This window comes from Ischnura elegans, chromosome 7, assembly GCF_921293095.1.
Source record: "Ischnura elegans chromosome 7, ioIscEleg1.1, whole genome shotgun sequence".
Lineage (NCBI taxonomy): Eukaryota > Metazoa > Arthropoda > Insecta > Odonata > Coenagrionidae > Ischnura > Ischnura elegans.
In genome coordinates, this window is record NC_060252.1 from 37418967 (window position 1) to 37441200 (window position 22234).

General features: G+C 38.5%; 2 protein-coding genes and 1 long non-coding RNA gene across 3 annotated transcripts in view; 2 read left to right on the forward strand and 1 right to left on the reverse strand.

The window, feature by feature from the left end:
• LOC124162451 overlaps positions 1–15575 on the forward strand; it is a 45464-nt gene extending 29889 nt beyond the window's left edge. The window contains exons 4-10 of the mRNA XM_046538991.1: positions 2575–2891; positions 5145–5953; positions 6827–7041; positions 7299–7478; positions 10664–10830; positions 14267–14457; positions 14534–15575. Coding sequence (XP_046394947.1) covers positions 2575–2891; positions 5145–5953; positions 6827–7041; positions 7299–7478; positions 10664–10830; positions 14267–14457; positions 14534–15108 — 2454 coding nt within the window. The 3' untranslated portion in view covers positions 15109–15575. The remainder of the gene's footprint in view (positions 1–2574; positions 2892–5144; positions 5954–6826; positions 7042–7298; positions 7479–10663; positions 10831–14266; positions 14458–14533) is intronic.
• Positions 13104–14606, reverse strand: LOC124162454. The gene is made up of 3 exons (XR_006865577.1): positions 14518–14606; positions 14216–14430; positions 13104–13906 (listed from the first exon to the last, which is right to left on the reverse strand). It is a non-coding gene; the product is annotated as an uncharacterized LOC124162454 (long non-coding RNA).
• Positions 15576–15642: 67 nt separating the features above from the next.
• LOC124162453 (histone-lysine N-methyltransferase Suv4-20) lies at positions 15643–22143 on the forward strand. Its single transcript, XM_046538993.1, has 7 exons — positions 15643–15768; positions 16243–16406; positions 16474–16639; positions 16746–16858; positions 16953–17139; positions 17239–17375; positions 17511–22143. The coding sequence occupies exons 2-7, from the start codon at positions 16258–16260 to the stop codon at positions 19480–19482; spliced, it is 2724 nt and encodes a 907-aa protein (XP_046394949.1). The 5' UTR covers positions 15643–15768; positions 16243–16257; the 3' UTR covers positions 19483–22143.
• The last annotated feature ends 91 nt before the right edge of the window (positions 22144–22234 follow it).

The following is a 22234-nucleotide window of genomic DNA, read 5'->3' on the forward strand; positions in this document are numbered from 1 at the left end:
AAATTTTATTTCCCCGCAATGAAGAAAAACAATGCATTGTAATTTATAGCACTGCATAAGGATTTTATTTCTTTTTTTCTAGTACTTTGGTATGAGTAGCGTTTTTCATCACTTAGAGTCAGCTGGTCAAATATTGATTGATACATGTATATTATTAGATTGGAAATCTTGGCTTAATATCTTTGGTAAAGGGTAAAACAAATGACTGTGCGTACATCCTGAACCCTTTTAGCTATGAATGTACGATGGAACTGAGCCAAATATTGATGGCTGTACTTCAGAGAATGGGTTAAAAATTGACAAGGGCCGCACGAAAGTGACTTTCCCGGGGTTGAAAAAATTTAACCATTCACCACTTCGTTGATATTCTAAGAAAAAAGTTTCGGGGCGAGCGATGCACGCGCTACCTGTCTCTGCGAGGTTCTATCTGACGATTCCTTCCTAATTCAGTATTATATTTCGTTCGTTAAGATATAAGTCGGAACATAATATTTACTTCAGCTCCGTTTATCTTATCAATCCTCCAGCCTGCCTTTTCCTAATGTACTTGACGCTTGCTACTCGATTTTCCTCTGAATTGGGCTTAAATGTTACCTTTTCGTGCGGCTTTATATATTGGATGATGGATTGTCTCTTGAATTGGCCTTAGGTATATTCATAATCTTCGCGATATCCGCCGAATAATCTGGCGCCGTCTCGAACCACGGAGAACTTACGAGAACTCAGTCGTCAAAATCGATAGCGTTCATTCCCACGCGGGACGCGCCCGCCAGCAGGTTCTCTTCATGTTTAATTCGGCTCATCGCGATCTTGATTCTATTTACTTCGGCTTAGAGACAAGGAAAAAACGTACGCTCTCATAACCTATTGAATGACACCTAGGAAAGCAGAAAAACCTAAGAATTTATTCCCTTTAATCAAGTTTTACTCTAATCACATTTTAAAATTATAAATGTCTCTCCTATCCGAATATTTTTATGCTAACATTGCCGAGTCAAATAATTCACTTTGATTTTGCCGATGCTGCAGGCAAGGCTCAGCTATCTAATTATTTTATTTATAAAGAGGGTATAACGTTAAAAAAAACGCAATGGCGCCGAATGAAAATTTTTAAGGATTTTCTCACTTTGGTAAGGGCGTGTTTTTTCTAATACTGTTCAATATTTGAACGTGTAGGATACTTTTGCGAACACATAAGTTCCGAAAATTATAAACATTGATCTTATTATGAACACGTTACGTCTATAAAGAAATCGTAAGCGATTTCGAGGAATGAGTCAAAATATTTCCGACAAACTAAGTGACACATTCATTAATTATCTGCAGCATTATTTTGAAAGAAAAGTTTTATATTGGTATCGGAAAAACCGGATGTATATAGTTTTCCCCCTTTGATAAAAAATAACACACGTATAGGCAGTATTCCATTTGCCTCAAACCTGCAAATAATATCGAAGGTATATTATTATTCGGATAGAATATTAAGTGGCATCTTGGATTTGATTCCGGATCCTCTGCTGTCTTTGGCACCTTGCATGAACCTTAATATGTCAAAATTTTAAGATTAAAAATTGTAGCTTTTATGATTGGGATTGCATAATAGGGAATTTTGAATATTTGAATGGAAGTCATTCCTGAAGTTCGTTTATCATTTCCAAAAAGTGGGAAAAATAAGATAATTCATTATATAGTTCGGTCTATTGTGAGCTTTGTATCTCTTAAACCTCTAAAGCTGGGCTAATGGGCTTAAATCGTTGAATCGCTTATACTCAATTGTAATAAATATATATCAATTCCCTGTACTCAAGGTATTCAGCCTACCCAAACCCTCTTGGTACTGGTGCATTGCCATTGTTGCTTCATTGTAACTGCTCCAGGGGGTAAAGCCCTCCCGAGGGGGACCAATTGCAAGTCCCAAAAACCCCTCAGAAACATTCTCACCTATATTAAAGCTGTGGTAGGAGTGGTGAAATTAAATATTCCCTCCACAAGTTTCTGGGTGGCCTTGCCGCTGGGGCAATAAAATAACTCTCTAGCGTGTTAAAATAATTAATACTAAGGAGATGAATTAAGATGAGTTGATAATTGGCCTCAAGTAAATTTTACCACAAAAGATAGAAGAGTTTAGTGGCACATTAAATAAATAAAAAATTCCGATATTTTTTTACTGTTGACTTATGCAACCATCTATACACGATGACGAAACTGGGAGATAATATGCTTACCACCGGGTAAAAAATAACTCCCTCGCACCTTAAAAAAATTAATCCTTAAGGGAGAAATTAATATGAGTTGAGAATTGGCCTCAAGTAAATGTTTCCAGAAAGATAGAAGAGTTTAATGACTCTTAAAATTAGAAAAAAATATTTCTGATATTATTCTTTTTACGGTTGACTTAGGTAACCATCCACCGACAATGACGAGTTGGGGGGAAAATATGCTTGAACCTGGCAAAGGCCAGACTGAGAATGCCTTTATTACTTTTTATCAATTGCTCACTAGGATTGACATTTCTTTCCACACAGAAAATGCAAGCATTTAAACTAATTTACCGCGTTGAAAATTAATTCACAGATATGGAATTTATACGGAAAAGATAGCAACCTCACATCTTTACAACCACCTATGATTTCCGCAGACCGTGCGGACTGTGGTGTGCTCAAAATGTCAAGGCAAAAGTGGAATGATCGAACTCTATTCCCTACTGAGTTAGGAGATTATTCTGGAGAGATAAAACATCCATTTCAAGAATATGGAAGCAGAGACTTGATGGAACGCGTTCTGGAAGAAGCGCATGAGCTAGAGTCATATGATGACTCAAGTACGTACTCCCAGCCTCAATGGAGTCTTCACAGTGAAGTGGAAATTAATCCAATCAGCATGGAAGAAAGGTACAGACATTTTGAGCTGTAAAATAATAAATATTGATGATTATTGTCATAAGCTAATTGATGATTATTGTCATAAGCTATGAGTCATACAAGTTCCTACATAATAGGATGCCTCACTACGCCACTTTAATCTTGAAGCGGTTTGCGCTTGCAGGAAAAGATGGCAAACTTCACTAATAAGAAATTGGTGTTTTCTTGTGAATCTTCTACCAGTGTTTTTGTCTAAAACAACAGCATTATCCATTTTTCTCGTCAGAACACTTATATTTTTTTTGGTAAACGGACACAAATCATGATTGATATTGGCATTGGAATAATAAATTAGAATGGAAGAATAAATTTATCCTCTCCTTTTTTGCAAAAATCAGACATAATAATAGCCCATTGGAGGCGTGTTCTTCAACATCGGTACATCTATAGTTCTTTTATTCTTTTAGTTTTTCTCTTATAGTTTTTTTCCGTGACTTCCACGATAGCAACTGAAAAATGTTCCTTCATCGGGTTATTTACTGCATGAATACGATGGAAAAAGGCTCATATATTTTTCGGGTTGCCTACCATCTTCAAAGTTATCTCAAGGGACACCACATAAACTCTTGCAATTAATGAAAAATAACAATGAAACTAGCATCTAGACGTTCCAATGTCGATATTCATCATGATTGACCCAGACAGCACAGAATCCTCCGTATCTAATTCGTATGCAGATAGTATCCATTGACTACCGCTCCGTCGCTTTTCGTATACGGAGGATTCTGTGCCGTCTGGGGATACGTATTTACTAAGAATATTTCATTATAACTTTTTCTTTTTCTCATTTTGCTGTATTTTGTTAAAAGTTCGAATCCTATTCCGTAGTGGTCCCAAATCGAAAATCGCCGGACCAAAGTCCAAAATAGCTTTTTTTGAAATAGCCTCCTAGAACTTAGGAAAAATGCGCTCAAATGATTGGTGATCAAGAAATTGCTAGTGATTTCTCATACGTATCGCCCCTTACATAAATGCTGAGACTCAAACACGAACAAATTTTCAAAAAAAAGTTTTGGCTCTCATTTTTCTTCGAAAATCTTAAAATTTAAGCTGATACAGGAATAAGAGAAAGATTTTCATGAAATAAAAAACATTGCTACTTGAAAAAAATACTTAATCTATATTACGCACAATTTACAGACATGTTTTAGGATATTTTAGTAATATATCGTCAAAAAATAGTGTACCATTTTTTGAGGGAAAATTTTTACATCAAGTAGACAAGGCAATCCTTACTTGGGAAAAAGACCCTGGGATATTTCGTAAGTACGTTAACCAAAAATATATTTCCAGGTTATCGCGTGAAAAATATTTGCAAAGTTTGCGACGCCGAGAATAAACCCCAAGTTCGCGCGTCGCGGCCCGGTCCCGCGCCGCGAGACCACGAAATACCGTGACTCCTTCGGATTTTTCAATTTGTGTGGACATTAAATTGTTGAAGTCAACTTTTTCAAACTATGCTTGTTGTCACTGATATTGAAAGCTATGCCGCAGATTTTATGGAGGATTTTCGATTGAGAGAGTGGATCAGCGAACGCGTAACTGCGGTAGTTTTTTTCCGTGTGGATAATTTTCAGAATCTTGCTGAAAACTGTGGAAAAATATTTCCATTTGCATCATCAATACGGATTGTCAGCATTTGACGGTTATTACAATTTTCTTTGAGAAAAAAGTGGTGAAATAAGTCCTCTCGTAAATGATCAGTGGCGGATCCAGAGAGGGGCTAGGGGGCTATAACCCCTCATTGAGTATCCAATTTACACAAGATAAAATGGTAATTTTGTTCGGACCTCCAATATTGCTGGTAGGTTACCATCCCTGGGCCAGTGGCTCAGCGAGGGAGGGGGGATTTGGGGGATAAAACCCCCCCCAGAGCTCATTGTCAGAGAAATTTTTAAGTTCAATCCGTTTTACTTGATTGGATTAGTATTACTTATAGAATAGTGTTAGAATTATTCAAATATCCCTCCGAAAGCCGTAAAACTCGTCTAGTTGCGCCTAAACCCTCCTACGGGTGATTCTTAGCTGCGCCCCTACCCTGGGCCCTCAACAATTAGCCCTCCCCTTATTCCTATCCTGGATCCGGTGCTTCACACGATTATCCTTCATTTTATACATACTATTTTATAGGATGTCTTTCAAAATGAGGTAACCAAACCTTAGAATGATCTTGGCCATCCTCTCTGAGATATAATCTCTATGATTAACTCCTGAAATTTATAGGAGAGAAGATCCCATGGATGAAAAGCCTTTATCAGAAGCAGCAGAAGGAGTGAAGGTTTCAACTAAGGCATGCTTGGTAAATCGCTTTGGAGAAGGAGTAAAAGAGAATTGTGGCATTAGATTATACCTCTATCCACTGAAAACCAGCAGATGGGACCCAAGACATAGTGAATTGTTGCCTGTTGAAAGTGGACATTACTCTTCAGCAGAGGAACTTGCCAAGGAAATAGATGGTGGAGTGGAAATATGGGAGCAGAAAAGAAACAGCGATTTTGGTAAAACTAAGCTCCGTCATTTTCGCCGCTATGGTCTCATGCCCTGCCCTCAGTTTAATCGTGCCATTGGACCATTTTGGGAATATTTATCTAAAGGAGATAAGCACTCAGTACAGTCAAGGCTGGTAGCATCCTCCACTGAACTCACTCCCAGTACGTCTACTAGCATAGATCTCCCATGCCCAAGAAATCACCTTACAGCTACAATATCTTACGAAGCCCTAATGCTTGACGAAAACGATGATAAAATATTGGAAAGCTGTGAAGAGCTAATAAGCAAATATCCACCCGCACCATTATCATCTGTACCAATTTTCTTCTGGACAACTGACCTATCTTTTTGGCCAAGACCTGCCCGTGATATATACATAAGGCAGCGATCTATTTTGGAAAGTATTCATGAGCAAATCTCTTCCTTAGATCAAGATTATTTGAAATCAAGCAGTAAAGAAAGCACATTCAGTACCAAACAGAGTAATAGCACAGCCCACAATAGTTTTTTGAGTTCAACTGAGAAAAAGGAACGAAGCACAGGTGAGAATATTTTCACTTTCAACTCACGAAAGGTTTTTAAGGGAATGAAATAAAATGTCAAGTAGCCACCCAATGTTGGCTATTCATTGGCACTCCATATTGGGTATACTTTGCCAATGAATATGCTAGACTATCCGGCCACAATTTTCGTTGGGGGGTGGAGGATGATCACTGCCCTTTCTGAGACTCACGAAACTTATTATAGTATGTACATAGGCATATCGAAATATTGATATGTGTCTGGACTCAAATAAGTGGCCCTTGAATATGTAAGTGGGAAAGTCATCATGAAAATGTGTGCTCTGAGGCATAAAATATTATTGAACTCTATGATTAACCATTATAAACGTAATGGGGTAGCCCAATATTGAGTTTCATGAGTTAAAAAATATAACCAGATGGATTGGCCTATATGGAGTTTAGTGGGCTAGGCAATGTGGTGCTAAGGCTGGTAACTAATATTAGGCCATTATGGTCCAATGAAAGCAATGTCACCATCTTGGTCCAGCAATTGGTCCAATGTCAGTGGCATAGCAAGGGGATATCTGGGGGGTCTGGACCCGCGCGAAATATAAAAGCACACTTACTTTGCATTACAAAAGAAAACCAAATATTGAAAAATCATGAATTTAAAAAAAATTTCTCTGAAAAATGAATTTCTCTGAGAAGTTTTTTCGATTATGAAAAGTGTTAAAATTAGTTTAAAACCCTCTACTTAGTACCGTTTTTTTTTTTTAATTTTCCCCCTGGTTTTTTGGACCCCCCCACTAGCATACTATTTCCTGGCTACGCCACCGCCCAATGTAGGTAGGCTACTGGGGATATTGATGTCATCATTGACCCAACCATGAGATCATTCTTCTTAATTTTAAGGTGAAAGAAGATTGACTCATAAAATTCGCCACTCAGCCAGACTCCAAAAGGAAAAAGGCATCAAACTTACGGGCTACACTGATACTTTGGGGAAATTTGACTTGAGAAAAACCAGGAAATTACTCCGACTTCATGTTAAACTTACGGCATGGGATTTCAATTCTGCAACACTGGCCCACCAGCTAACAATGATTGACAAAGACCTTTTTCTCCAGGTAATGATATGCTCTAAATTTGTAAAAAAATTAAATCCATGTACATATATCTTGTGAACTCATTTTGTAGCATTTTAATTAAGCCTATCATTTTGGCTCCTCTCATTGTAAAATCATGATAAAATACTCATCATCCTGAATGGTACGTTTACTGCACTCATAGTTCTTTGTGAAAAAGTAGGTATTTTGTCGGTATTTTTGTAAATCTTTGACTTACGTATAAACATATAAATTTGAATACATGTTCATATTTTCAGATACCAGTGTCAGAGTTAGGAATTTTGGTGAATATGAGCTCTCGTCTATTGGATAAATGTTTTATGTCTCCACTTTCATCATGGCAGAGAGCAGCACCTTGTTTTGGTGCCTTTGTCGCCTTCTCTCATAGGGTGTCATGCCTGGTGTCCTCTGAAGTGGTAAAAGGAGAGACTGTGAAAGTAAGTAAATGGATGAACTGAATGAACAAACTGCTACGAATATTGATGAAAAAGTATGCTTATCATGAAAATATGCTCGACAGTTACTCACTAATTTTCTACAAATGACCACGAGAAAAAATACTTAAAACTAAAATGGTAATCATAGTTTCCTTTTCTGGAAGAGTGAGTAATTTTTTTATCTTTGCTCAATTTCATCATTTTTTTAAATTTGTGTGTTAGAGAGAAAACTATATTTTTGATGGGAAAGCATTCCTTCTTTGTTCATTCTTCTTTAAAAATGAAATATTGAAAATGCTATCAAAATTTTGATAAATTCTCCATGTGATCCAAGGTAAAGCAAAAGAAAGGAAATGCTGTGGAGCATCTGTGGTGATTTGATGGAAGTAGCTACTGATGACAATAATATTCTATTGGTCTTTCTATGAAAGTTGCTTTATCTTGAACTGTTTTAATACAAATATCTTGAAAAGTAGGATGTGGATTACAAAAAGGACAATTGAGTCCATTTTTCCAATCTCTGTTACATTCTGTGGTAGAAAATTGTTGTCAAACAAGTGTAATAAGTGTATTGGATTCCTGAATCCCTGAAGACGATGGGCGAGTTGCTCATCGAAACGTTGGGAGGAGAAATGAAGGACCTGACCCGGTGTGAATCCCGAGAAAACTTCACTGCAAGTGTAATTAGGGCCATTTACCGTGTGAAAGTCAGTCGAGAATACCAAATATTGAGTGATTTTAAAACCTCTTATAAGACAATTTTATCAACCCAGGGTCCCTTTATTCCTCTGGAGGAAGGGGTCCTCCATGCTAACTTTCCCTAGATAGCACTTCTTTTTGATATTAGTATGCACTAAACAAGTGCGAAGCGCAGTCCATGGAGACTTAACGTGATACCACCCCCTCACCAGTGACAGGAATCTGGAATGATACTTTAGAAAAAAAAGGGAGTATAGATGTTTAAAAGGGGAGGAGTATATGGAAAAATTACACAGGTGGGTGGGGAAATCAACTCTGCACCTGGATCTTGTTGTACGTTTGTGACTGGGTGGTACCATTCCATCAGAGGGTGCCGACAGCTGTTCCATCATCGCTGCATGTAATGACATTGAGGGAGGCTTTGTTGTCTCTTGGAGCGGTTGGAGGATGGACACCAGTGGAGCAGCTGGTGTGGAAGGGATTTTCTGGGCGGCAGTTAAGGCAGGCTTGGTGGGTTTGACTAAAACCATAAACTCTCACCCTTGAATATGCAGCACATAATCCTTGCTGAGACTTGGCACTACTCTATCCATTAATGTTTTACTATGGCCATATTCTTCATCGTAGAAAGTCGAAATTGGTGAAAATGCAGTAAGATTCAGGGAACAAGAGGGCATGGAATGTGTGTGCAAGAGTGAGGCATGGTAAACAAAAAAGGCACAAAGAGGGCACAGTGTGAGAAATAAATTCATTTCCCTCTACTGTAAGATTTACAGCTCTAATGAATCAAAATTCCAACCATCATTACAATTACCTTGCTTTTTTAAATTTTGAAATCAAGGAGGGAAAGAAAATTTATTTATCACATCCCCCGTAAACAGCACATAACGGCCTTTTACAACGAGGGTTTCCAATATTAACAAAGTACAACACAAACATCCATGCCCTGGATAGGGATCACCTACCCAGGCGGGATTCGAACCCACGACCTACGGTTTGGCAGTCGAGGACTTTACCCCACCGCCACCGAAATATGGAAAATATGGAAAGGTAGCGAGACGTACTTTCATTCGTGAAATGAACTTATATGATATTAAACAATTAGGCTTAGGTAGGGATGGAGAAGAAGATATGCACATAGTTTTGAAGAAAAGATTGCTTGTTCATTGCCTTGGCCGTGCAGATGTCATACCCTCATTAAGGTCAATTTTGGCTGAATTACTCTACAACATTTTCTACCCCGGCCTCATAATATTGATTTATTGACTGCTTCGGTCCAAGTGCCAACTTTATGGATAAAGGTGATTTTCTTACACTGAAGAATTAGCATCACTTATAGACATCTGAGATTATTTAGCGGTTTTTAAATTACCCACTGCAAAAGATCAAGAATTCACTGTAGTTGCTTCAAGGGCTGGCAAATTGACTGCAGCGGAAGCATTCCGGAAGACTACTTATAATCCCTTTATAAACCCTTTGAGTTTCATTTCAATGGAAGCAAAGATTCCTTCCAAGCCAGCTCCACCCAACCATCAAACCCAATATGGTTTTTGAGAGTTAAATGGAGAAATATCGGTATGGAAAAGTACTGATCTCTTAATTTGTCAAACTCTTTACTATTGGCGATTAAAAAAAAAAGTTGGTAAGCAAGCCCATTTCAATTGTGATAACAATTACCAGTGATGTAAGTACTCTGATTGTCGGTCGTCAACGGATGGAATTGCATAAGACCCTTAATTGACAAATGCATTCACTATTTTTGAAGACGGTCAATGAGTTGGTGTTTGCTTCGAGCTGGACAGTTGATTATCAATAGGCTAATGGAATTTTTACATTTACATATTTATACCTCGTTTATCTAGAGCTTTGCCAGCGAGTGAGTTATAATGCAAATATGTGATTACTTATGGTAATGATTTCCAGCTCCTACCCCTTGCTGGGTGTGCCAATGTGTGCATCAGAAACTATATGTGTTAAAGACACATTCAATTTCTCTTCTTCTAGTTTTTATCCAGTAATGATTAGTGAGTATGGAATATTTCTTCAAAACCCTAGTACCAAAAATGAACTCTTTTCTTGTCCAACTTAACAGAAGAATAGAATATGGTCCAGTGGCATGACTAGGAATATTCTTCGGGAGGGGATGGGATGGCCTGTATATACATTTTACATCGTTTTGGCTCTAAAAATTATACAAAAAGCAGATGCAGTTATTAAATTTCAAAACTAGGCAATAGTATTAAATAACTTTTTTATTTCCCTGAGGCTTTGGGGGGGGATCTCTCCCCTCATCCTCCCCAATAGTTATGCCACTGCTGTGGCCTATATCTCTCTCATCTGTGTTGCCTGTGGGTGCCACGGGGTCATAAAAATAAAATAATTTGAAAATTAGACTATCATCTTCTTTAAATACTGCAAGTACATAGTGATGTACTCATACACTCCATCTACCAATTTTTAAAGAACGTAATGTCTTCACTTCACAGGTGCGAGCAAGACTTATTGCTCGTTTCATCAATGCAGCCAATAAATGCTATCAACTCCAAAATTTCCAGTCTTGTCAGAGCATATTAAGTGGTCTACAAAGCCCAGGAATTTATCGCCTTCACAGCACGTGGTACTATGTGAGGCTTCAACATGCAAATAAATATGAGTACGTACTCTCTATATTTCCAATTGGCATGAAAGCTATGGGGGCCAGTCAGAGCTATCCATCGCATTCACAGTAATTCTGACAGAAGTTAGAACATAATCACTAATTCCACTTTCAAGTGAATATAAATGTTGTCACTGTGAAGTGGTGCTGCATCTTCGTTTGTTACTTCTACCTCCACCCATGCTATTATTCAGGACCAACCAAAAGAATTTCAAATCCATCCCAACGACGTTTATGGGTGAAAGAGGGGAGCTAGGAATGGAAGGGGGGACCAGCCGTTGTAATTTTAGGGTCCTTGGGGATTATCGGGGCTCGTGTCAAGCGAAATAACTACGCCGGGTACAAAAATGTATCCGTTTATTCAGGACACAAATACAAGCCTGTCGCACTCGGAAATTATGCGAATTAGCCAATGGCTGCAGATTCAAATGACACCTTCGCGCTTGGGCTGGCACGGCTGACTCTCTTGCACTCAGGGGCGCTACTCCTCAGGTTAGGGCACCTATTCCTTGGGGTCCTGTTACTCTACCGGTCCCAAGGGTCTTCTGCCTGTCTCCCTCTAGACAGTGCTGCCTTTTGACGGTAGTGAGCAATAATTTGAACGCTAAAGTAATTACTAGGCAAATAGAAATATGAAAATCATAAACATTGTCCTCAAATGTAAGTCTTTATTTCACCATTCAATTTAAAGTGATTAAGTGTTTCATGCCTATTATAATTTATTCAATGACATTTGTTGAAATCCCTGCATAATGTTGTATGCATATCCCTGCATAATGTATTGCATACTCTCAGGGTGTCACAATAAAGAGGAGAGACCACCTCCCTTTAAATGAACACCTTTAATTTTTTCTTCCCTGTATACATGGCGGTTACATAAAGGCTTAGGATATTTTTCCTAAAAGAAGGGAGAGCCTAAAAGGATAATTGAAAGAGACAGATTATTTATTCATGAACTTCTCTTTGCATTTTTTGCCTTTATTTCCGTGTTGAGCTTTATCTGGATATTTTGTGTCAATTCCAATGAAAAATACTTGTTCTGAAGTGGGGATGGGTAAGAAATAAAAAACAGAGGAGGTGATAAAGGAAAAGTAGGGTAGTGTTTGCATTGGCTGGAAAGGGAAGTGATAGAGGAATAATCCTACAAAGAAATAATTAAATTATAGATAATATAGGCTATGCAGTGTTTTATTTTGTGTGTCTATTTCATAATCCTATTTTCTATTATCTAATAGCAGAGTTGGTATGCATAGCCTGTTTTGGTTCTTCTGATTCTCTTGATGAAAGCTCACTTTTTTCCTGACTTTGAAACTTCACCTCATTTGAAGAAAACTAAAGGAATGATTAGAGTTAAGTTAAATTATAAGTTATTTTTAGATTCTTTTAAAGAACTTCCCAAGGTAGGGAGCCAGTTGAAAGTTAGTCTCAATGATGGTGCCATGTGGAAAACTCTGTTTCAATGGATGAGGGAAACCCTGCCAACTATCTCTTTCCTAGGGATGATTCTTGGAAATTCATCTAATGGAACCTAGTGATTTTGGTTGGGTGTACATAATTAAAGGCAGCAGGGTAAGCATGGATCTTGAGCTTTCTGCCATGTGAAATACATGCAGAAAATATGAGCAGTTTGAAGAGGGAAGAAAGGAAAATGAAGAGGATGGAGAGGTTTATGGCTGCTATGAGACTAGTAATATGGAACATCAGGACAATGATGAGGCAAGCTCATGGCAAGGCTGTAGCTACAAAAATTTCTTACTCATTAAGCGTACACCACAAAGGTCTGAAAGTGACTGAATTTCCCAGAGAGTAGGCTCTGCCTATCATATTTTGGTATAAAGCCACGCTCCCTCTGCCCTCACCCCCAAAAAACTTGGGCTCGCCTCTCAGTCACAAAGATATTTGAAATGGACACTAGCAACCAAAGACAAGAGATAGTAGATCAAGTAGATTAGCAGCTACAGCAACAAATATGTAGTAGAAACCCTGATGGGGACAAAGATAAGGGAACATCAGGAACTTGTGGATAATAGTATACGAGAGAGTAAGGAGATGGAGACTGTAGTGGAAGGGTGGGCGAGGCTGAAAACAGAAATAGTAAAAAGTGAAGATGATTGTAATGTGGAGAGGAGGAGAATTTAGAAACCTTGGATCACGAAGAAAACAATTAAGAAAATGGAGGAGTGAGGAAAGAGTAAAAACATTAAAAAAAAAGAGCAAGGCCAGAAGATAAATATGAAAATAAACAATAGATTTTCGTGAGAAAAGAAGAAGGCAAAATTAGCCCAGAATTATTTAATGCTGAAGAAGAAAGTGCACTGGAAAAGGATAAGCTTGGACTGTAAATTCTCAACGTTGAAAGAAAGAGCACTAGGGAGCTAATGGTCGAGTCATTTGGGATATGAGGGCAAGAGGATGGTTGAGGAATAGAGCCCTTTGAGAATTTTATGAAAACAGTTTAAATAACTTTAAAAAATAAGAAAACCATAGAATACGATGACTGTAGGACTATTTTCCTCATATAACTAGTATGAATGGTGGGTAATAAAGGTGGGATGGAACGGATGGGGAGAGGGAGGTGTCACAGGGGGATGAAAGTCAGAGAGGGAATGCTTTGATTTTGAATAGGAAACTGAGAAGTAGTGATGTAGGCATAGATCAGGTAAACCATTGAATTTTGGTAGCATATATCAAAGCACGTCAACAGATTGAAGAATTGTAGCAGTTGAGGTGTTTGTTTCAACTGCGATCCTTTTCAAATATCTTTTTGGCTGGCCAAGTCATGCAAGCTCGGAATGTTTTGAGTGGCGTTGCGGCAGGAGGTGGGACCTGCAACACTAGGGATGAGGGACTGAGAGATAGGTGGGCATCGCCATTTTCCCTCAAAAGTCTTTGTCAGTGCATTCAAATGACAGGCTGTCACAAAAAATTTCTTTCCACCTGGCAACGCAGCTAACTTACTCACAATGCTTACACCACAGAGGTCTAAAGGCGACTGATTTCCCCTGAGACTAGGCTCTGTCTGTTGCATTTTGTTGGTGGCGTCACGGCAGGAGGTGGGGCCTGTGGCACATATCTTCATGGATAGAAAAGAAATATAAATTGAGAGGAAAACTGAAAAAAAATTACAAATAGGCTGGCAAAATATCTGAGTTGAGATAAAATGTTGAGGGCCAGAGTACAACAACGTTTCATGCAAGCCCACTTTAACCGGCTGAACTCCCATTTTGTTTAATTTTCTAAAAACATATAAACATTTAAATAGTTTACGCCCCTTTAATTCAACGCTATACCATTTGTTTGGGGAGGGAGGTAAAGGGCCTCAACCCCTGAAAATATCCCTCCAAATGAACCTCATCATAAAATTAATTCTGTCAATACCTACCTACTTAAAGGAATGTATATCTAATGTATTAATGCATATGTTTCTTCCAAGGGCTTTTGAACTTCTAAGCAAATTCTTCAGAGATCCCAGGCTGCTTGGTCATCATCATACATTTTCAAGAGGAGAGAAGGGAATGCCTTTTATTCCTAGCGCTGATTTCATGCTAGTTCATTGGCTAGGAATAGTTCCATTCGGACCACAACCAGCCATCAATCCTTTCGAGGAGAAAGTTACACAAAAAAGTTAGTGCCTTTAAAGACTGTTCTCTAAATACTAGCAGCAGCTATCAATAAAATAATCACCTCGTTCTTTTTATAGAGAAAGACGAAAAGACCTGGATAACCAAGGGCAAGGCTGATACAGATGGACGATGCGAGCGCGATATGATAAAACCCGAAGACACAAGTTTCAACAGCGGAATTAAAGAAATCTCGTCTAAGAAACGAGGGGTACGGCGATTCATGTCTTCGTTCAAAATTTGGCCCAAATCAAGAAGTGAGAAAAGTAAGCTTTCAGGAGAACACGGCAAATCATCAATAATTAACTTCAGTGAACCTCAAATGAAGAAATCGGAGAATAAAATTAATGGTTGGCTGGACCGCAAAGCTCCTGAGCTTAGTAAGTTCTTCGAAAGAGTATCTGAAAACGATGAGAAGATTGAAGCCGGGAATAATCAGGACTACATCTACCCGTGGTGCTCCTCCAGTGCGAGATTTGATGAATATCGTTTGGAGAAGATTCGAAAGTCTGCAGAACTACTTTTAGCGAGTCAATATGCAGCCTCAAATTATGCGCTATTCCAAAGTGATTTAGCACGGGAATATCTTCTTAAAGCGAGGTACCAGGAACTGATAGATGTATACATTGAATCCTTTCAAGTTGAAAAAAATTGATTATATCTTTAATGTCGATGAGTATCAGTTACGACCGCAGTTGCAAATGAATACCCATTCTGACTGTGATCTAACTTTCCGGCAATAAAAAGTACTACGTAAAAACAAGATAAAAGTTTACTCTTTGTTAACGGAGAAGTTTGAACGCAGTAACTAGTATATAACTACTAGTTTACTTCGCTTACAATATGATTCATGCATTCAATTTTCAACAGTCTTCTGCGAACATATACAACCGTAAACATTGAATAGAAGATAAATAATTCCTTTTTGTATGAATGGCTGTGGTCATTCTTGGCTACTCTTGACTAAGATATTCTTCCGCGTAGAAGAGAATAGCGCATACAATGCACTTAGAAAAAGTTTTTCAAATGCGATCATATTTCATCGTTCATTGTTCAATTTGTTTGTATATTAATTAATAAAGAATTTGAAAACGTTTTCATGCTATATTAAAAATGAAAAGACCATTTTAGAATCAGCTGATATACCGTTACGTGGTGATGCGGTCACTTGCCTTGATTGACTCGGAGCGTCAGATGAGAGTAGACAGACTTGGAAGAAAATAGAATGATGTTCTGCAATATTTATCCATAATAAGTGCTCATGGGGAGCTGATAGGTGTATTGTATTGAATTCTGTTGCGTCTGAGGACAATTGGTAAGGATAAAATTGAGCTGAAGTTTATTTCTTTGGAATGTAGGCTATCTGTGGGCATGTAGACGAAACATGCCCATCGTTGTGTCGTAGCTGGGTAGCCTTTCGTGTTAACATCTTGTTGTGTTTTATGCATTTTAGTTTCTCAATTTTGAAGCCAAAATGCTCAGAAGTACTTGTAATGTTGGAAGGCATGAATGACAGTATAGCTTTGATGTAGTGTGTGAATCAGGGTATAGGATATAGTGGGTAGGGCCAGTCGCCATGTTGCTGTGGTCCTACGCGTACTTCAATATTCCAAGACATGGTTGTGGATTACTTTGAAAACTAACGGCTGAAGTCGACAATCGTTGATGTGGTCAAATTACTGTTTGTCGGTGCTATTATTTTAGTAGTTATCATAAGCCGTTGTCTTAGTGCATTACAGCCGTTTGAATGATAAAAGCTTCTGAGACACCGTTCTTTAACGATTTATAGTAAAATAGTAGCAGGATGGTGGTGGAGCCGGTGCCTCGTCACATTATTCACAAGATGCAGCCCACTGGCATGACTCCGAAAGAGCTGTCAGAAAATGACGATCTTGCCACATCTCTAGTCTTGGACCCTTATTTAGGGTTTGTCACACACAAAATGAATATCCGGTAAGTATATATTTTTAGATGAGCATTAAACAGTATTTTGGCGTTGTACTAGAACTGTTGCCTTCAGTTTCAGGCCGCTGAAAGCCAATAAGGATGAATTAAAGGCAATAGTAGAAGACTTCATAAAGTATCAGAATTATGAGAAAACTTTCAAGCAATATACATCAGGGGAGTGGATGTGGACGTTCTATTTAACAAAGAGCAAGCAGCAACAGCAAAGTTTCAAAGAGCATGTAAGTAATGTGAGAGTGTTTGGCAATAAATCCTTATCAGAGTTGTGGCTGTGATCCCGTTATACTATAATTACTGCTTGACATATGTTAATTTGCATTTTTTCAGATTTACCGATACTTGAGAGTATTTGACAAGAATTCTGGGTTTATCATAGAGCCATGTTACAGGTATTCCCTGGAGGGTCAGAAAGGAGCAAAGATCTGCGCGACGAGGAAGTGGTGAGAGCGCTCTCCTTCCCTGTTTTGTGGTGATTTTTTTCGCAAATTATTTATTTTGCATTGTTATAACTTCTTCAAAAAATTTTTTATATAGGCATAAAAATGAAAAGATATCATTCTTAGTTGGTTGTATTGCTGAGTTGACTGAGGAGGAGGAAGGCCTTCTTTTGCATCCGGGAAAGAACGACTTTTCTGTCATGTTCAGTTGTAGAAAAAATTGTGCTCAGTTGTGGCTCGGTCCGGCGGCATACATCAATCACGATTGTAGAGCTAACTGCAAGGTGAATTTTGTCGTATTTAGTCATTTGTATTTTACCTTCCTCCGAAGTTTTCCCTGTCATCGATGGAACACATACTCATAATAATTTTTCCGTTTCCAGTTTGTTCCTACTGGAAGGGACACAGCCTGCGTCAAGGTCTTGCGAGATATTGAAGCTGGTGAGGAGATAACATGTTTCTATGGCGAAGACTTTTTTGGAGATGGCAATTGCTACTGCGAATGTGAGACGTGCGAAAGGTAAGACAATGGCCCTGTCAGCCATGTAAACATTGTTTCCTACGTAGCGTTTTAAGTACCTATTTAGTGGAGTTTGCTATCCAACGTATTCTAAGAAACTTACTTGTTTTCTTTCTCATTGTTTGTTAATTTTAGGCGGGGAACTGGGGCGTTTGCCAAGGATAAAACGAAAAACGAGGAGCAGTGTTCCGGTTATAAACTTCGAGAAACAGACAATCGGCTCAGTCGCACCAAACACCGTGGAAGCCAGAAATTGGATGAAAGAGCTGATAAAGTTAGCGAAAGTGAGAGTTCCTCGACAGCATTGAGCGTCAAAGAACTTCGGCAGAAAGGTCTAACTAAATATGATGCTGAGTTGTTGATAGCCCAAGGGTGTAAGTTCCCAGAGTTCCGCGAAAGCTCTTCGCCCAAACCATGCGAGAAAAGTGCTGCGACAGCTGAAAACAACAGCCAGAAGGACTCCTCGTCTACTAAAGATAGAGTTTCTGTTAGAAGGCGAGGGGAGGCATTAGAAGGAAATAGGCAGTCCAGGTACTTGAGGGGACTACGGCAGAGAGAGAGGACTGTTTCGTGTGGCGACGTAACAACGTTACCATCTTCAATGATACCATCTTCATCATCATCTCTTCCGGAGGATGTCTCGGCATCTAAAGGTGTGGTGTCGGATGATTCTAGGAGCAGTGCAAGTGATCGGGAGTCTGTGAGCGAAGCGTCTGGTAAGGGTGGAGCAGGAGAAGCCACTGAACCAGGGAGCAAAGGTGGTGGTTCTCTGGTTACCAGTTCCAGTGGAAGTTTCGAAAATAACAATTCGAGTGCGGCAACGCCAACTGGTTTATTGTGCAACAGCAGTGGGATAACCCTGCGTAGCCATAGGCAACTAACCGAACCTGTTGTGGATTTGTGTAAAGATAATAAATTGATGCAGAGCACAGAGCCGGAAGAAAGTGTTAGTGATGGCCTCTCTGTTGCAAGCAGGCCTGTCTGCAGTGAAGAGGCGGAGGAAAGGTTAATAAACGTGTGTGTGCCCCTAGTGCAGTGCCGAGTTGATTCCAATGGGAGAGTTTCTGGGGAAAAGATGCGGGAAGTTGAGAGAGAAGCCGAGTGTTTACGGGAAACGTTCGCCACTCCTAGACTTGGAGTGAGGAAATCTAAACCATTTGCTGTGCCTCAAGATAAAATAGTGAATAATTTTCCATCTAGAGTGACAGTCAATGGAAAGCTTCAGAAACGTTGGGATAATCATTTGCGACGAGCCAGCTCTCGAAGGGCTAGGGGCGTGTTGTTACGGAAAGGTTTGAATGGCAGTGGCACGGACAGTGTGGATTTTCCGGAAAATGTCAATGATGGAAGGACCCAGAAAAGTTCAACCTTGCCCTCAGAACGGTCTTGTTCAGGGCCGAAGGATGTTTATGAGTTTGAGGAGGAAGACGGAATAGAGTTCGATGAACCTAAACTCTTGCGAAGGTCACGGGGTTGTGTTAAGGTTGAAGAGGGAGTTGGTGGCGGAAATGTTAACAGTAGTTGGGATAGTTACGTAGATAAGACAGCTGTTCCCCCAAATAATATAGCCTTACCTGCAGGAGAAGTGCCTCCCGCACCTATCGTGAACGGATATGGTTGTGTTACGCCTGAGAAAAGGAATGGTGTGAGGTCGGTGAAGTTGACCCTTAGGATGAAAAGGAGCCCCGTACTAGATGAAGTTATCGAGTCGGGAAACAGTTTAAGTGAAGATAGCAGCCTTGTTTTGGAGCCCGAATATGAAGTCTTACGCGTTGAAGGTGTGGGGAATGAGAACTTTGATGGGGATGAGGAAAGTGTAAATCATAGAAGTGGTGTTCGCCGAAAAAAAAGGCACAAAGAGAAAAAGCGTCGGAGAACGGGTCACGAGTTCATTTCGTCTAAAGGATTAGACGAAGAGGAATCAGGGGAAAATTGTGTTGAGAACTCGAGGGTAGAGCGCAGTGATGGAGGTTTGCAATGCTATTCTTATGGGAAAGAGCCCATCATTATGAGGCCTCCGATGAAACGTTTAAGGTTGATATTCGGGAACGAGTCTCATACGATTGATATTCCAACGCCGTTAGTGGAGAATGCCAGGTCTAACTGATCATAATTCATTAAGCGAGTCGAACGATGTTTGTATATACCTCAGGCTACGTGGAATGAGTGCTGTATATAAAAGGTAATAATACTATTATTGATTTTGTTGAAGATTTTTCGTATTGTTTTGAACTGTGGGCCATTTTAAACTTCATTTATAGTGATCTAAGTGAGTCAAATGTTACTGTACCTTAAACTATTGTGTAAGTATTTATGACGAATGAGTGTTTATATGTGTGCCTGCCATGTACATCAGCATGATCTTTCAAATCTAACGGTTGATAATTCAATAGAGGCCTTCACAAGAGTGATTGATAGAGTGGTTCCCAATTAAGCTGTTCTTCTTTCTCTTTTTTTCTGTTTTTAATTCGACTTAATATCCATATGGCATTTTGCGTATTTCCAGAGATGTTCAAATTCGACGCTATGGTCTTGACTCAACATGGTCTTTATTTGCCCTCCATTGACTTTCTAAACCTCAAGTTGCTGTGTTTTCCATAATGTCTTTCTAAGTGTGGGTGGGGTGTAACGCATCACTATGAGATGTAACCTATCATATGTAAGTAATTCCCCACGCAAAGATTATAGCTGTTTGTTAATTTTTCAGGTTTCAACTCTTTCTTTCTTACTCAACCAGGCTATCTGAAGTGGAAACATACTGCCCATTCCATTATTGGTATTATTTATTTTGCTACTGAGACTTACATAATGAATCTCATGTAAGTCGTAGTGACAAGAATTAATATTGCATTCAAAGTTCTATTTAACAGGGTATTTTAAAATTCCTTGTATCAGGTCATTTTACATCTCCACAGTACTTCAAACTCTTGGAAAGTATTGATTGTAATGAAACGTGTGATAAGGGTAGGTCTATGGATCCTAATTCTGTACATGTAGTTAATTTTTCTTCTATTCAAGGTCATGGTGTATCATTCGTCTCCTCCATATTTCATTCTATATTTCCATTTTCAATATTTCCTTTTCTGAAAGCAATGGGAAAATTTAGTCTCTAGTCACTTACATTGGGTTTCTTATTGAAGACAGTTTGCTTTTGGGATAATTGTGATTTAAATGGTTTATCCTGTGATAAAGTAGCTTTTAAAATCTCAAAGTTTTAGCCCATATTCTGTCGACCTCGGATTGTATATTCATAATTGTTTATTTCTCTGTCTTAATTATTGTGATGTTACACATCTTCTGTGCTAATTTCATAAGTGTAATTCCTACTCCCAAATGTGAATCAAATTAATTCTGGCTGGTTTCCAAGTTGCTTTGGAATTCAATCAAAATTGCTCAAGTAGGTGCATTGTTGCAAGTTTCTAATTCTTTCACTTTTACAAAAAATAGAATTTCTATGGGTTAGCTCGTGGTCAAGCCAGAATAATGTTGTTTTCTTTTTAATGTAGGCAGATAAATTTTGACCTGTGTCAATGATGTTATCCATGAAGCCTGTGTAATTTTTTAGAACTTGAAAAGACTGATCTTATGTTTGGTGGAAAAACAAAAATATAATGCAAACATTATTAGCCTCTATTGATTATTGTTAATTTTTAAAGGCTTATCTTGTTCACTGAAATAATTTACAGCGATATTAGTTATCGATTAGTTCATGGAAGGAGGTTTTAATGTAATTAATGCCTTAGTTAATATTTAAGAGAGCCTCTTGATCTTGTGGGTATTACTAGTGTTGGCTTTCAGGAATTGCAAAATTAGTACTCCTCCTTTATTTAGCTAAACAGACTTAATGATCACTAATGTTTAAAGTGAACTTGATGTGTTAGTAGTGAGTTTGGTGGAGGGTGATGCTAAGTTTGCTAAAAACATGACTGGCTTATTTTATATCATCATAGCTTCCATGAAGCAGATTTTGTTAGTTGAATACCAGTGACTTCCTAATGACAATTCTGAAGTGTATTATTATCACTGCCAAGAGTGAACATACGTTTGCAAGTGGTGATGTTCGTGCGACTCGTGAAGTTCAATAAGCAATGATAAAGTTCAAAAGTTCTATGCTGAGCATATAATCAATGCATTTTATTATTTCTCGTAAAGCTTAAATTGGTATATGTATGTTTTACCTGCCCTTGAGTTTCTTTACATGCAGTTGTTCTATAATTTGTGAAGTATTTGATTTCAAGTTTTAATTTTAAATCAGAAGTATTTATTTCAGAATTTATGTTTGTTAGCAGTTATGTGGCTATGGTTAGTGATGTACATTTATTTGGTGACTTGATGTTGGAAATAGAAGTTGTTGCTGTTGCCAATTTTGTACATTACTTCATACCATCTGTTCTAACCTCTATGTTTACATAAATGAAAATCAATATTAGTTAAAGCGTTTCCAGGGGTTGTTATATAAGGCAAATGGGATTTGGTTCATGAGAATCGGGGACCTTTTTGGGTCATTATTTGAATGCTAAGCATTCTAATCCCCAGTGCATTACCTACTCAAAAGTGACTTTTAATGATTTCTTCTGTGCCTGTGTGAAATATTGTATTTATTGTTATATATTTTCCGTTCAATCATCTTGAAACTTTACTTATCGTTGATATCTTGCTGCAAGCTCACTATTGTGAACTCAAAACTTCACTGTGTGCTCATTGATTGGATCTAAGCATTCGCCACGAATGTGATTACTGAGATTTAAAATATAAACTTTTATAGTAACCTTCGTTTTATTTGTATATACCCGTTAAGTGCAGTGCGTGATCGAATTTTGCATGGTATTCTTAAGAATCAACTTCATTTCGAAGTTGAA